The 15,634-nt window shown below is 41.5% G+C and overlaps 2 protein-coding genes across 2 annotated transcripts; both read right to left on the bottom strand.

Moving 5' to 3' along the window:
• Positions 1 to 655: 655 nt before the first annotated feature.
• Positions 656 to 2,955, bottom strand: LOC109465341 (fatty acid-binding protein, liver-like). Its single transcript, XM_019762555.1, has 4 exons — positions 2,688 to 2,955; positions 1,735 to 1,907; positions 1,181 to 1,282; positions 656 to 967 (listed from the first exon to the last, which is right to left on the bottom strand). The coding sequence occupies exons 1-4, from the start codon at positions 2,761 to 2,763 to the stop codon at positions 914 to 916; spliced, it is 405 nt and encodes a 134-aa protein (XP_019618114.1). The 5' UTR covers positions 2,764 to 2,955; the 3' UTR covers positions 656 to 913.
• A 326-nt stretch (positions 2,956 to 3,281) lies between these two features.
• On the bottom strand, positions 3,282 to 9,667 carry LOC109465311. The gene is made up of 3 exons (XM_019762510.1): positions 9,432 to 9,667; positions 6,920 to 7,088; positions 3,282 to 6,761 (listed from the first exon to the last, which is right to left on the bottom strand). Exons 2-3 carry the CDS (start codon positions 7,065 to 7,067, stop codon positions 3,721 to 3,723), a joined length of 3,189 nt encoding a protein of 1,062 aa, XP_019618069.1. The 5' UTR covers positions 7,068 to 7,088; positions 9,432 to 9,667; the 3' UTR covers positions 3,282 to 3,720.
• Positions 9,668 to 15,634: the final 5,967 nt, after the last annotated feature.

The raw sequence follows: 15,634 nt of genomic DNA, 5'->3' as shown, positions 1-15,634 counted from the left end.
ATAAATATAGAAGTTGTCACCACTTTTCAAGTAGTTTACTGAATAGTTTATTGAATTTTATATTTTCTATGAAATTGTTGAGGTGTAACTTTTAACCTTTGTTTCAGTGTGTATCACATAGAGATTGATTTAGTTTTTTTTTTCATTATGACATATTTCTGTAGCCTGGGTACCATCCTACTTGTATGCCGGGGCTCCCACACTCGCTTCCCTACTTCTTAGGGAAGCGAGTGTGGGAGCCCCGGCATACAAGTAGGATGGTACCCAGGCTAATATTTCTGTGAAAGCTTCAATGTATTTATAAAAAGAAACTAGTTTTTGTGGTGGCCAAAATTAATTAGTGATGTTGACAGAATGGGTCTTTACTGTTAAAGGAAGGGATACGTAATAAAGCAATTATGATTGTTCCAAGCGACCAATCATGTCGTCTGTTATTTTTGTTAAATCAACTCTCATTGGTGTAGAAAACGGGGCTTACGACACCTGGAAGGTACTAATTAGCAGTTCCGCCAACTCCGCTGTTGCTGTGCAATGGGATTGAATGGGATTTGAACCCATAACTTGCAATCCATGGGTGCACATGCATCGAAGTGATACATGTAGCGACTAGAATATTTGTTGTTTGACAAAAGCAAGATAACTGATACACTTATCATACAGGCAAGTTAATGTTCTTTTTATTTTTTCAAATATTCAGATAATTGGCATCCAAAGTCAATATCAATTACTACTTTGCAAATCTGTCTTGGTCTAATTTTAACAGTCATATTCTATCCCATTCAATAAGGAAGGCTTCAGAAACTTGTCTGAAATACCCCCATATTGCTCTGTTATCATTGATTTTGGGTTGGAACCCAGAGCTCTTTCAAGCTCTTTCTTGACAGTCATGACATATTTCCATGCTGACAGTTTCTTAAGTTTGTCTCTTGTACTGCCGTGTGCAGATGATGTCACCAACCGTCAAAACCTGGGATGCAAAAACAAAGACTTTAGTTAGAAACTGCCCTGATTTGATTAATTAATTTTGTGTGTATCATTGTACATCATATAATTTGGTAAGTTGAGGATCTTTTTAAAGATGCGTATGTATTTAAAACGTTCATCAAGAATATAGACAGTCCCCATTCTACACGACCCCATATCCCCTTCAGGTTTTACATGATTAGAAAGGTGTACTAACTGCTGTCATGACGTCACCCTGCACCTCCCTAGAGATGACTACAGGCTGTCCCTGGTAGTCGTACACTGCCTCTAACTTCGGCCCGTTCCAGATATAGGTGGTCTAATGAAGATACGAAAACATGATTCATAAATAGAAAATGATAAAATGCCTCCGCCCCAGAGGCGTCACCAAAATTAATTTACAGGTCACAAAATACATGTACATAAAATCGTAAAACGAAATACAGGATCTACTATTTTGATCCTTGTTGTGATTGTCCCCGATTTATACTCGATCTATGTTATTTTTCTACACATTTCGTTTTTTAAATGATCGACTTATTCGATGGTGATACAGTTTAAGAAACGTTAAATATTAACTTTTAAGTTAAATTTAAAAGTTAAATCCGTAGCTTTTAAGCGAACTATAATGAATGAATGAATAGGTTTATTTCCGTGTTGTGCGCTTCCCGCGCCCAGCCCGTGTAGGCTTCAATATGATACACCATTTAATAATACAATATGTAATACTATATGCGACATCCTACTTTAAGGTAGGAAATGAGTACACACCAGTTTCTTGGTGCCGTCCATGACGGTTTCCTCCACCTGTTTGTTGATAGTGAAAGAGTTGGTGTGTTCCCCCACCTCCGTCACGGTGGTCCACGTGAACCGGTCCTCCTCCTGCAGTATGTCAAACGTCGGCTTGGCGGCGTTGCCGACCTTTCTCATCTCTTCCCCAACCCCTGGAAATATCATTATGTTTACCGAAGGGAAACATTGTTTTTGCTCTGTTTCCTCTTCTTCTCCAAACCGTTAAAGTCAATGACCTGAACCAGACGTCTGTCACTATGATAACTAGTGTTGGGTTACATCATGTTGCATTTTATAGCAGGAGGGATTTAGACTCCTGTTACCAAGTTCTTTCATAAATCGTTTGGTAACGTAACGTTATATTGATGTGCCGTTTTATATGGTACTAGTGTTCTTAACATGTTGCAACTTGTCAAAGACAATATTGAACCTCCCCTTAGCTTCCGTCACTATAAGATTATACTTGTAATACGAATGTGAAGTATGTACATAAACATGTAGCAACAGCTCGTATTAAGATATCCTTTTACCCTGTTATAGGTAGAACTTTTATCGATTGCAATGTGATAAGCGTGATACAGTGTACCCCACTCCACCACCATAACCTCATCATAGGAGCCGCACCAGCCCCATACTTGTGAACTACGCCCCCTATCTGCCAAGTTAGGAAATGGAATTTTGGCGTGGAGCCGCAGAATTCTACGCCCTGCCAAGCCCAAATCATTCCAAGGCAAATAGATTCATTTAGTCAGATATATCTTACTAGTATTGTCTAGTGGAAGGACGTTTTCGTAATTTCTTGAATTTGCTGTCCTTCCCATGTTTTGAATCCATTGTCAAGAAATCATCAAACCGTGCTTTGAAAAGTGATGTAGATTCTAAATTAATGTCTACAAAATAGAAAAACTGTCACGAAACAGAAAGATTCCAACCTATCGCCTTCATGAATTCGTCGAAGTTGTCCGAAGAATCCAAAGTCCAAGTCCCGGTGTAGTTGTTGGCTGCCATACTGTTGTACAGTGTTGTACCGAACAGAGTTGTCGACAAGACTATACCAAACGCGCGATTCGAAAAGTGGGTCAGTCAAGACCCCATACCCCGTCAAATCTTAACATGGTGTCCCCGCACCCATGTGTTCTTCACTTATGGGTACAGTCGTCTGTATCACATGGAGGTCCTGTTCACAATGTCATTCACTGAATGACGTTTGTAGCTGGATAAAGGCGGGTCTAGTCCATAAAGAACTGGGTAGACATTACAACACGTACAGCCTGGGGCTGGACATGGCCAGAATATCTGTATAGCTAGACGCCGTTTGATTCTGATAAAGTGGCGCTTCTATCTAGCCTTCAGTGTGTTGGGTACTCCTGTATAAGCCTGTTACAGATGCTTATAAAGGGACATAACTTATTTCACAACCCATATGATTCTCTGTATACACCGCTGACTCACTTAGAGAACTAAACACAACATCGACAACGTTTATTTTTTGCCATTGACAAGACATTACATATTTTTGACCTGATATTATATTTTTCCTAAAAGTACATGTGAATATGTTCAACCATATATAAGTTACGTCCAGGTTAATGCCAACCCTCCTGTTTCATACATTAGAGTATCGTACAAAAGCATACGTTACAGAAATATGATTTATAGATAATTCAGGATAATATATTTCTAGACACAATTATTACAGTTGCGGGCATATGGGTATGATATAAAGGATTGTATAGTATAGAAATAAATATATATATTATATATGCTTCTTTTTATTATCAATATAGCTTGCTTGGTCCTTAGCATTGGAAATAATGGCTTCAGATCTCTATTACATATGTATTTTAGAAAGATCCTTCAGCAAAGAAACAAGTAAAATACAATTATCGTATACATATATAGCGGAACTGAACTGAACTGAATATAGCGCTACTTCGTCCATGTAGAAATATGATGTAACATATTCTAGTTGAACACCAGTGTCCTTGTACTGACGTTACTTTGTCCTTTCCTCGCGAGATTTCGCGTGACCTTGAACCTCCTGTCCGGAGATCCGTCCACGTTCAGAAGCGCCCCCTGCGGAGACTTCTGTAGAAGTGCAGCCCGGTTGAACTTCCATCTCATGTCCGGCGACTTGTTCACGTTCAGCGGGAGTCCCTGCGGGGATTTCCCGCAGAGAGACTCCCTGTTTCCCGTCCACCGCATGTCTGGCGTTCCGTTGGCATTCCTGGGGCTTCTGTCGGGAGAACCGAGCATGCTACTCCTGTTCACGCGAACTCGCATGTCCGGAGACCCGTCGTACTTGTTGAGCGGGCTGTTGGAATACTTCACGCGGCTTATCTCTCCCGAGGAAAGCCTCGTTGGCGTTGCGAAAGAAACTGAATCTGAAGAGGAGGATGAAGTTGAGCTTGACCACGAGAAATCTCGCGATATAAACTTACGGGAACTGGGAGTTACTCCGATATCAAACGGAGTGCCTTTCTCCTCACTCCCTGGTCCATCTTTGTTATACAGGCTATCAACTTCTGAATCGACAGTTTCAACTTTGGGTGTCTTGATGTCGTCTTTGGTATCCTTTTCATCATCTTTCTTTATTTTGGCACCGTCGGATGAGGAGCTTGAACACGAAGATGCTGATGACGAAAATGAAAAGAAAGACAAGAAAGAATAGAAGGAAGAAGACGAAGACTTTCTAGAAGACGGCAGGCACCCCTGTTCCTCCACACAGCCACTATCCAAAGACTCTGCCTTGTTAGATGCCAGGTTTCCGACAAAAAGCCCTTCGCCGCCAAGCGGTTCTTCCTTGAACGGCATGTCGTTGTCCTCGTCGCTTTCGTCGGAAAGGATCAGTGTGTGTTCTCCGGTATTTATTCCAACATAATGTTCAGGATCGTGGCTTTCGTCTGTCGCTGCTTCACTCTTCACATTACTGTCTGCCTTTAGGGGTTCAAACAAGCCATGGACCACAGGCTTCGGCATTACGTCATCACTGACGTCATCCTCACTGTCGTCATCGGAGGAACCAGCTCCTCTACCAGCATCCCGTGATCCCTCGCGCGGGTCTTCTTTCTTTACCATGGAATCTTCCACGCTTTCCAATTTGCATGTTGTAGCAGTTAGCGGAACCCCTTGGTCATGGCTGGAGGTTTCTGTCGACGCAACTTTGGAGGACGTTTCAAGGTCATGTTGTTCTAAGTGTTCTGACTTCACAGGGCTCAGAGACTCGACGTCATTGGCGTGGTTCGCGGAAGAGTTGCAGGCCTGTTCTTCGTTGCTTGGCTCCATTTTAACGGGGATGACTTCAGCTACAGCCGACTGTGAGTGAAGTAAGTTGTTGTCTGATTCCGACAGGACATTTTTGTCACCCTCACTGGATTCGTTTCTCAGTCCATCTTGAGTTGACTCCGAGCCATTTTGCTCTGCAATGGCATGGGCGCCGATTCGCTGAGGTCGTCCGATTTGACACACAGTTGCGGCGCCTGGCATTTTGATTGGCTGTTGCCTCTGATTTCCTATTGGTCGAAAGTTTTGCTGAGATACGATTGGTCGCCAACCCTGCACCAATAGCCTTCCACCTTGAGCGCACTGGGGTGTGACTCGACGGGCGGCCTGCTTTGTCCTCCTCGGTTTCTTGGCGGGTCTCTGCGGCGTTCTTCGAATCAGCGTAGTCGACACACGTACTAGATGCATACTGTAAGCAAGGGTCTTCACGAGATGTGAGGGAAGCACCCCCACCAATGGATACAGCGTATCAACGATTGCTTTCAGCTGAAATAGAGCTACTGACATGGTCTTCACTATAGCTACCTCTCCCACTCTGCCTACAACTGTGACTATGGGCTCCAGTACGTGTTGTTTTACAACCTTTGGATACCCCAATACAACGCTGACACCATTGGTCCCATTTCTCTGTGGCTGATTCTGAAGAACACCGGTGACTCTTCCGGTTTCCTGAGAAGTCGGAGTTTGCGACGTTTTGTCGAACAGCTTCGTCGGGTTTCTTCGTGTCGTTTCGGTCAGTGTTCGTGACGTCGGGTTCGGAATGAGTGTACACGTGTGCGAGGTTGTCAAGTCCTCAGTGACATCTTTGGGACGTTCTTCTTTTGGTTGTGAGGAACTTGTGGTTGCTGTGAAAAATCGCTGCGAAGTACTGTAAAACGCACCGTCCCCCACTGTCGTCTGCCTCTCTGTAGAGTACCCATCGCCCTGTACAATACCTGCGGTCGGTCTACGCAATGGCTGTATGGTCGGTGTGGTTGGCACCCCAAAGATGTGACTAAGACCCTGTGGCAACTTTGTGTTGAACAACCATAACGAATTATCCCTGCATCCCAAAACATTCCTATACCGTTGTTTTTGAACAGCACTTGGTACGGAATTGTGGAGAGTGATGACCTGAGATTGTAGACTCAGATCCTCCCATACATTTTCAGGCAACTGTTGGGCGTCTGCTGGCACCTGATGAATCTGCCAAACATCAGAGGGTTGGACTTGAATTGTGTTAGTTTTCCAGAGAGTCGATGTCCCCTTCCGGAGCCACCATGACCCAGAAACTAAGTCCCTAGGTGTTGCTTTAGAAGATGACACCCCCTCTGACTTAAGGTGGTACCTCCCATTCACATTTCTGCAAGGAATTGTCCTTAAAACACAAGTGTTTGCTCCCGAGTTTTTCTCATTCTGCGTATAGATTCTGACCGTCGGTTTCAAGTTCGATGACATGTCGTTATTCCTTGCGTCGCCATGTTGCATTTTCTGTTGAAGCATCATACCGTTGTTGAACACCTGTCCGATTTTTCGTCTGAACGTGCTGGGTTGAAAGCGCACCATAGCGACACCCACGCGTACTGCATGTTCTTGGACTTGGTCGGTGAGGTCAGAGTCCGGAGATGCTATGAGTGCCGCGTGCGTACAGTGTTCATCAGAGGCATAATTTGCCAGAAAATCCACTTCCTGGATTCGCAGTTCTTTCCTCTTGAGCTGATGACAGTCAATCAGCAACCGTTTTCCTGTGGAGACAAAAAGGAACTACATAAAAACATCGATTGAAAATATAATTTAAAATGCCGTAAAATATAAAGAAGTAAACAATGACTTAGTAATTCTCAGAACCATTTCATTAAATAAGGAAAAAAAAAACAATGGCAACGTCCAAATGGAGACCTACCCGATGTTTTGTCAGTAACCTTGATGTCTATGAGTGTACTTGGTCCGTTATGAATATTTTCCTTCAGTACGTCCAGTTTAAATCTCTTGTTGGAGAAAACCTCCTTCACTTCGCGCTCTATGCTGTCCAGTAGCTCCGACCACTTCATGCTGAAAGGCGTGGTCTAGATCTGTAAAATTAACAAAAGATAACATTATTGATTGGAATATGTCACTCAATCATAAAAATGATTAATCTTATGCTAAGGTATCGTAAATAGACTTCAATTGCATTTTTACATTGTATTGTAAGATTGTAAAATCCTATGTATCCAGTGCAAATTCTCATCATACAATTTTCCCCCTAATTTCTCCTCAAAATCTTTTTCGTCCAGCTTTTCATTCATCAATTTTACACCGAAACAGCATTTGCAAATCTGACATATTGCCCTACTTTAGATTCTGCTGCATTAAAAAAACGTTACAACGTTGTGACTGAAATATTACATACTCACCTGTTACCTCGATAAACAACCACAACAAGCAAAGCTTGGACTCTCTTCAGTTGTACGTTTAGTGCGAATTGTTAAAGAAATGACACAAATGCCTTCAGTGCTAGACCTTTCAGCCAAAGACCTGGCCAGCCGCTGCAGTTCTGGACATGTATCTTTAGAGTACGTGTCTTGATTGCTAAATTCTGTTTACCAGCGACAGCGCCACCGTACTCACATCATATGTACTGCAGCATATAGAGTTTGAGTGTAACATTATTGCAGCTTAGCAGGGAGAAACTTCAAGCTGTCAGGGTGACAAGCAGAGAGCTAGGTTTACGCCTGGCCTGGTATACTAGTAGATTTTGTAGTATGTAATGAGTCATGTATATACATATACACTAGGGAACCCAATGCCTGCAGGACTTGGAAGTACTAAGTATCAGGCACAGATGTGGTGCTACGGTATTCCCGCGTAATCTAACTTGCCTACTTTGAACTTTGAGGTCATATACGATAGTGACCCAATGCCTCCAAGAATTCGAAACAGTATATACTACTATTATGTGGAACAGATTTAGTGCAACAACTGTTCCCGCATGATTTTAGCCCAGTTAGATGTTAGTCACGTCGGCAATATCAAAGTACAAGCTTCCTTTTGGCACGGTTATCTTGCTAGTTCATCGGTGCATGTTCCTATCATGACCTAAGTGACCTCCATTTCCGCCCCTCCCCCCGTCAGCCGACCCGTAACCACCTATCAACATGATGTCATCCTTACAGTTGGTAAAACATCAAAACCACCGGGTACAAGTTTTCAGTCTGTAGTTCAAATGTCTGATCCTGTGTGAGCCATATCAAACCCCACAGAAAATATCATATTCCCACATTGCTTGGTCACAACGGTACAGTTCATCGGGTATTGTACATACATTACCTCATTGCGTATCCCCTTATGGATTACATTAACAGTTACGTGTAAGGACTATAACTCCCATGCTTTCCTCAGTGAGTATTTGATTGCAACATGAGATATCTCTAACGTATGATTAGCTACGTTTTGAACGCCCACTTTTGGGTTAGCGCATTCCCTGTTTCGGGCCCCTTTCCCTTTTAGCGACAAAGAACTGAATGGTGCTTTTGGCCAACTTCCTAGTCTTTGTTGACCTCCATTATTACTATAGCCAGCTACTATACGCTGCGCACAGCAACGGTTTAAATAAAAGAGGATAAATTTAAAATATAACGTTGGGAGACTTTGAACACTAAAGCCTTGGTACAATGCAAAGCTTAACCGTCTAACGGCAAATGTCAGGAGGCCATTTGTTTATCCTTATCCCTTAATGAAGATAAACTTCTAAAGTCAAAAGCAAACTGTACGACACAAAACTGAGCAAATAGCGCGATTTTCGGTGCACTTTCAAACAACTATACGCCCGCCAAAATTAACGTTATATTTCACGCACTGTTTATGTATAATTACCCGCATGACTGTAGCAAATTAGTCGTTAAGGATTGTTGCAATCATGTAATTTTGATTTTATGTACTGTTGCAAATTACAGTTGTTCCTCCTTCTTTTGTCACATTATTTTTACGGAAGCACATTTGCAATGCCTCGTCGTCAAGCTTTACTTGTTGGTAGTGTGCTGTAGCTCAATTTATAGAAGTGCATTACACGATACAAACTTAGCTATGCCCAGTTCCTCTTCAGTGCTAAACTCGTGACCTGAAAACGCGGTCTGTGGTACTCACACAGGGGACATGACCCGAATGAACACCCACAGAACCGTGCTGTATCTGGTTTACACAAAAATGTCCTAAACATCAACATTGCCCTGTCATGCCTTTGAACCACCACGACAGCAAACTTTGTCTAAATACAGAACAGAACAGTCTAGAGGATATTCTATTGCATACATAACTGTCACTTACCTTTCTAAGACTAGGCACCAGACATTCAGTATGATTTTCACTACTGCAAAACATTCACTCAAGACTGTAACACGATAATGTAGAAAATTACAGACAACACTTTCCCTTACCTCAGAAATGCTTTGAACTGGGCCACATAAAGTCACTGTAAATGTTATCCACTTGGTCGTAGCCTTGAATTTGTAGACCGAGGTGTCACACCCATCTTTTGCAAACTGTTAAGGCGCAAAAACACAACAGCGATCAACGTCTTGGCCTATGTGTTTGCTTTTCCAGTGACTTCCGTATGTTCGCTCAGGCCCTTGGCATGTGGACCGTACCAAATTTTCCTTCTAACAGATGACTGAATTCCTTCACCAATTTATATGAAAGAACTGATCCAAAATAAACCAACTCCTTAACGTACGTTGAACAGAACTGAATCCACAAATTGGTGCGTGTTTGATTTTATTTCGTCGATTCTATAATGGAATTCCCTATGAATGAAGTGGAATGTTCCAACATGAGCTAATGCCCAAGAGGAACCGCCTTCCACGTTGGAAGAGGTTACGTCATCGCTGTGCTATATAAGTCGTCCGTTAGATTAAGATGTGATGTAACGTAAGCTGTACATCGGTTACTCTTGGGTATAGGGAAAATATTAAATTCTCGGGAAAATCCGCTATTGACTGAATCAGGAGGGGTACGGCCATTTTTAGTTGAACAGAGCCTTTTCAAAATGATAGGGACTGGACTACACCTTGTGCCTTGGGGGTACAGTAGCGGAGTACCTCTAGCATATAAGTGTCTTATGATATACAGTACTGTGTCATATATCATAAAAGCTATTTCAGCATCTGATATTCAGTAGGTGATATTTTCTAAAAATCAAGAATCATAGGAGATACTTAATTGACCCTCTTAATTATCTCCACAAATGTGACTAGCCCAGGCACACTATTGAATAAAATCAAAGAATGGCGCTCAGGCTAGATAGGTCAAACAATACAATATCGTGCATTCAGTGTAAACGGTGTTATTTTATATATGATGAAAAGTTTTATGTTTTGTTTGTGACTTGTTTTTTTTGTGCTATCTTGTAGCCATTTCATCCATTCTATCTCTGTACTAATGTCAGAGATGCTCACATGTCAGCAGCGCTCCCTGTCCACTGCACTCATATCTGCAGCATGATATTTTGACATGCTTAGTTAGTTTCCTTTACCAGGGCGTTACTCCAACAATGCATACATAATCATGAGCTGTATGATTGACCTATAATCCAATTGAATCGGCGCCTTTTTCTTGTCGCCGCTTCAAATTGCGTGAGAATGTTTTGCAGGTCAAGGCAAGGATCTGACAAAGCGTCAGTAATACCGTCTATGAAAGAGACAACAATGATACTCTTGGAACACTGGAAGCACTTGCCAATATATATTTCATATACAATTAGTTCTAACAAGGATAAGAAACCAACGTTGAGACATTTTTGTATATATACTTCCCTATATGATATATATGCAGATGTATGACATATCTTATTCCTATGTGGCATATATGCTAGACATATATACCATATAGTTGACATATCATCACTATGTCAAAGATGTTTAATTCTGTAGTTTATGAAATTGTATACTTCTATTGAGGATACAACATTGTATTTTTTTTACGCAAATTAAATGCTGATCCCTGAAGTATAGTGAACCGAGTACTGGTCTAATTTATAGGGGGAAAATGAATATATATTTGTGTCTAAAAACCAGTACATATTCTACATTCTTCGCTTTAACTGAACTACCTTTCTAGCCGGCTTCTACTCAAAGGAGTTATTGTTGTTTACTGAGCGAGCCATGACTGCGGACGGTACCATTCAAGTAGGGATGTCTGGGAGAATTGTACAAATTTATCACTAAAATACAACCTATTACGACATAGCAATTGAGCGGTGGGATCTGATCTATAATGTAACATTACGTACATTACTGTAGCGAATTACTTAAGCATTGATCTATCATTATGTCAGCCAGGTTTACGTGCCCCCCTACAAAGATGTGGTATAGTCCTAAAAGAAACCTGAGTAAAGGTAGGCTAAATCAAGGTGTATTCAAATTACCAAAGGGACGCTACGTGAACAGGCGACGGCCTTTGAACCAACGTCTCTGCTCCTGTTTAGACCACATCTTTGCTCGATATCTCCAATATCTACCAGTGCCGAACCCCAAAATGATAAGGTAAGCATTGTGATAACCTGTTTATCACCTTGTTATCGTCTGGACCGGTTATTATTGGCGATAGAAGGTGTTTAAGACCGGAAAGCTATGTGCATAACGGGACCTCACGTGGTGCTAGAGGTAGGATAGGGCTGGAAGTACACGGGACTGGCTCAGTGTAAAACATGGCATTTGTTTGACATAAGCGTTCAGAACTAGACCGATAACTCAAGATGAGAAAGACTTGTTTTGAAGACACGAAAAGAGATTCAGTAACGTGTTTTCGGACGGCCATATTGTGTCCTGACATAAAAAGGCGTATTGCTTCCAGCAGATTCTATTACCAGATGGTCGCAAGGTTTTTCTTACCTACAACTTAGAGGAACACTTTTTCACCTAATCTTTAGCTAAAAATCAGACATTTTCTGAGGTAAAAATCAGAAATTTTTTTAGGCAGAAAATCAGACGACATTTTCTGAGGTAAATATCAGACGACAGATTCACACCACGAGCCACATGCGTCATTTGGTCGGTCTAAGCTTCGGATCTAAGCCTCGCGCGGTTTTGTTTGCCAAGTAACAGGTGTCAGTGAACACAGATATGCCATGTTGACACCGTAAAAGCCTAAGAACAAACTAAAAAGTAGCTATATAGTGTTTCATATGTGCCTCGTAATGCCAAGGTATGGGGAAGACATTGTGTGGACTAGGCAGGGTCGGAGGGTCTTTTGTAGGGTGACCTACTCAGCCACGACATAACAATGTGTCTCCATGCTATGTGACCCGACTGTGTTTTATGTCGTTTTAATAGGAATAGTTGTTGTAGAGACCCCAGTAATATTCACTGGTTTGGCAAGCATATACGTATGATTTTGCTATATAGACGCAAAATTTTCTTCTTTATCGTTTATCTATTTATACATATGGACCGCTAGGTCTGGCGTGAAAATTCTATAAATAGTAACCATGGCTAAAGCTTAAGGGTCATCGCTATTCATGGTCTTCTGGCATGACGAAGATGACAAAAGCAGCTATTTTGTAAACAAACACCATCATTTTCGACATTAAAATTTGGGGTTATGATTTTAACAACGTTTCGCGTTTTAAGCGTATACTACAACATCAATGAACTTGAAGTCAGTTGTCTTGTCTAATGTTGGTTAAATGTGTAAAAAGTATTGCTCTGAGTGTTTTTCTAAAATGCCCTTTTATTTGATACATATGTAGAATTTTGAATATTGCTTTTTCCCTGTGCTTACGAAGGTACTGCCAATGTCACGAAGCATCGTAGGTTGAACGTTTTTTGAGAATACGTTCCAAAACACGAAAGCGTTTGATACAAAATCTAAACCTACAACAACAGGTGGTTATGGCAGGTCTGTTATCCGTTGTAAGCGTCTGTTGCTGCTGTGGTGTTTGTGGTAGGTTCTGTTGGATGACGGGTTCTTCTTACTGCTCTATTTGGTCTCTGATCAGGCAAAACCAGGTGTCCACACACAGGTTAGAGGGCACTGTCTGCTTGTGTATAGGTCTAGTGCTGTCAGAAATAAGGGACAGTCCACAAATTTTCATTCAGGGCTGTTAGGGCGAAGCAAACCCCCACATATATCGAGTGTAAGCCCGTATGACATTGCACTTTTTTCCTGACAGGATATATAACGTTACATACGGTGGACCAAAATAGTTTCAGGTGTTCATATGACTCATGCCAGTCCTTTATATATAAGGTGACGTACAAGGCACCTGGTGCAAGGTGGCACGCGACGTGCGCAGGTTTTATAGCACTTGGCTACTCTTGCCCCCCCCCCCGAGTTTTCAACTGAACAGGAATTAGCAAAGTCAAGTCCGCTTTTGTGTACCTAAGAATCCTGTTTTATTTTTATCATCATCATCATCGTCGTTGCTGTTATCATTGTTGGCACCATTCTACCATTAAAATGAACTGTCCCCTTTAAAACTGACCCGATTCCTCTCTCCGTTGCTCCATGACATGTGCACACGCAGTAGTCAACACCGTCCAGTCACACAAACAAACAGTAGAGGCTCACATGTGTCCAATGAGTATTTGACAGGCCACATACGTAACACTTGGTTCCCTTTTTATTTTGGTACTAGTAGGCCAGAATGCAGACATTTTGGCAGTAGCGCTTTATCAAAACGTCTAGCGATTTCAAGACAGTAAAACTGGATTTTCAAGGTCAATTTTCTGATTATTTTTTTTAAAATGTAGTAAGTTGAATAAACCCTGTCCCATATAGCATACTAACATCTGTGAAACAAAAATACGATGAAAAACGGTTGCTTGTTTCGTATTGAAGGTTGGCTCTAGCTATATTTATTGGTGGTACCAAAAACAAAGGGACTCTTCAGGTAGCTTGTTTTGTTGCTATTTTGAACGCTTCAAGTATGAAATGATGACAAAAATGTGTTAAGACAGATTTCCTCGTCTAGAATATTTTGTTTTGCCGCTTTCAAATCGCATTGGATGCCTTAAGTTAACTTCATCACCATCATGCGTACATTTTAAATCTAATTTAATAGTAACTTCTCAGTACCGTGGGAGTTGTGTATGGTTTTCTTTTGGTCATGTTTTGAGTTTCTGCCCAAATTTGCAGAGTGCGGAAGTTTTGGCGGGCGGGAAGTTCGGACATTCCTTAGCTCTGACGGAGGTAAAATGTTTTCAAGGTCAATATCCGGGGAAGGTTCATTAACTCACGAACTGGGTGTGTGTATTTCAAGAAAACGTCATTTTGATTGTCATTTTTTCTGTATACATTCTTCGTAGGAATCTTGTTTTGAGCGTCATTAAAAAATACCTACCAGTAGTGTATTAATAACTTTTGTTACCATTTTAGATGTTAAGTATGGTGTTTACTAACTCTATATTTGCCTTGAAGATCGCCTTTCAACCCCCTTGTTTTTCCTTCGCATTTAAAGGCCTGGTTGAAGGAAATGACCTCTGACCGAAGAATTGTTTTACCTGTAGAACAATGGAAGACGTAGGGGGCCTTGAACCATTATGTAAACACACCTTTAGTTTGACATACTGGCGGAGTGACAAAAGATTCAATTAGGTGATTGATCGTGAGAACTGCAGGTCACGGGGGCACAAGTTCTATGCGATTGTTTTTCCTGTTTGCTCTACCTGTGAAAACTGCATGTTCATTATTGGGGTTATAAAAACATGCGTAAAACATTTAGCTGCTCCCTATATCTGCTTGGAGATTGTAAAGGTCGTCGAGTCTAGCTACTGTTATTTTATCATAAAATTTTATCATAAAATTTGTACTCGTGATAATTATATTTCCCTCTCTATTAGTCTATATAGCATTCAACCAGCGTACATTTTATCACATTTTCATAAATACCCCCACAGAAAAATAACAAATCGACAAAATACATAAATTCATGGATCTGTTTCGATGTACATGTACCAAGGAGGGCAAAGCTCCTAGTATGTACTTAGGTACTTAATAACGTAGTCTTTAAAACTACGCAGACCCTAAGCTTAGCCATGGGCAAAAGATAAGTTTATGCGTCATGTTGAAATATGGCGCGAAAGACCCCCATATAAGGTATGTATGGTATGGAAGGGTGTCCCTGAGTAAACATGACGTCATAATGTCGTGGGCTAGACTGTAGGCCGAAAGACGGAAATGTGGTCATGTACAGAAATATCGCATGAATAAGCCTTTTTACTGTAGAAAAAAAAGAACTTTCCGCCAAGGGCTGGTTCAGAAATATCAGGGGAAGGGTGGTTTGAAGACACCCCTCTTGTACATCATTTGCAAAAGCCCCAATTCATGGGTTTGTACTTGGATTTGAATGTCTTCATACATGTGCACTGTACAACAAAAACACCATACGCGACCAGCGCGACCTCTACATATTGTCGCGTAGCACAATAAAGGAAAATTGGCGATTATCAGCGATGAGAGAGAGAATAGAGGAGAGCCCGTCGGGGCATTGAGGCCGAAAATTGGGCACTTTTGTAGGTCTGTCTTCTGTGGGCGCCAGTTTGCTCGGAATTTGCGTACAGAATTTCCCAGGGTTGCAGCTGGAGGTAGAATCGTTCTATTCAACTGCACCGCGGAATATATTAGTACGGCGCCTCTTTAGACA

The sequence above is a fragment of the Branchiostoma belcheri genome, unplaced genomic scaffold (assembly GCF_001625305.1).
Source record: "Branchiostoma belcheri isolate BF01 breed outbred unplaced genomic scaffold, Haploidv18h27 scaffold15, whole genome shotgun sequence".
NCBI classification, from domain to species: domain Eukaryota; kingdom Metazoa; phylum Chordata; class Leptocardii; order Amphioxiformes; family Branchiostomatidae; genus Branchiostoma; species Branchiostoma belcheri.
This window is presented reverse-complemented; position numbering and strand designations above follow the sequence as displayed.

What these genes read in the sequence shown, in the direction of transcription:
- LOC109465341 (XM_019762555.1), bottom strand. Translation starts at nt 2,763, where the DNA reads ATGGCAGCCAACAACTACACCGGGACTTGGACTTTGGATTCTTCGGAC. An exon ending in TGGACGGCACCAAGAAACTG is followed by an intron (nt 1,283 to 1,734) that starts GTGTGTACTCAT and finishes TATCTTCATTAG; the next exon opens with ACCACCTATATCTGGAACGG. An exon ending in AGGGTGACGTCATGACAGCA is followed by an intron (nt 968 to 1,180) that starts GTTAGTACACCT and finishes TTTGCATCCCAG; the next exon opens with GTTTTGACGGTTGGTGACAT.
- LOC109465311 (XM_019762510.1), bottom strand. Translation starts at nt 7,067, where the DNA reads ATGAAGTGGTCGGAGCTACTGGACAGCATAGAGCGCGAAGTGAAGGAG. An exon ending in GGTTACTGACAAAACATCGG is followed by an intron (nt 6,762 to 6,919) that starts GTAGGTCTCCAT and finishes TTGTCTCCACAG; the next exon opens with GAAAACGGTTGCTGATTGAC.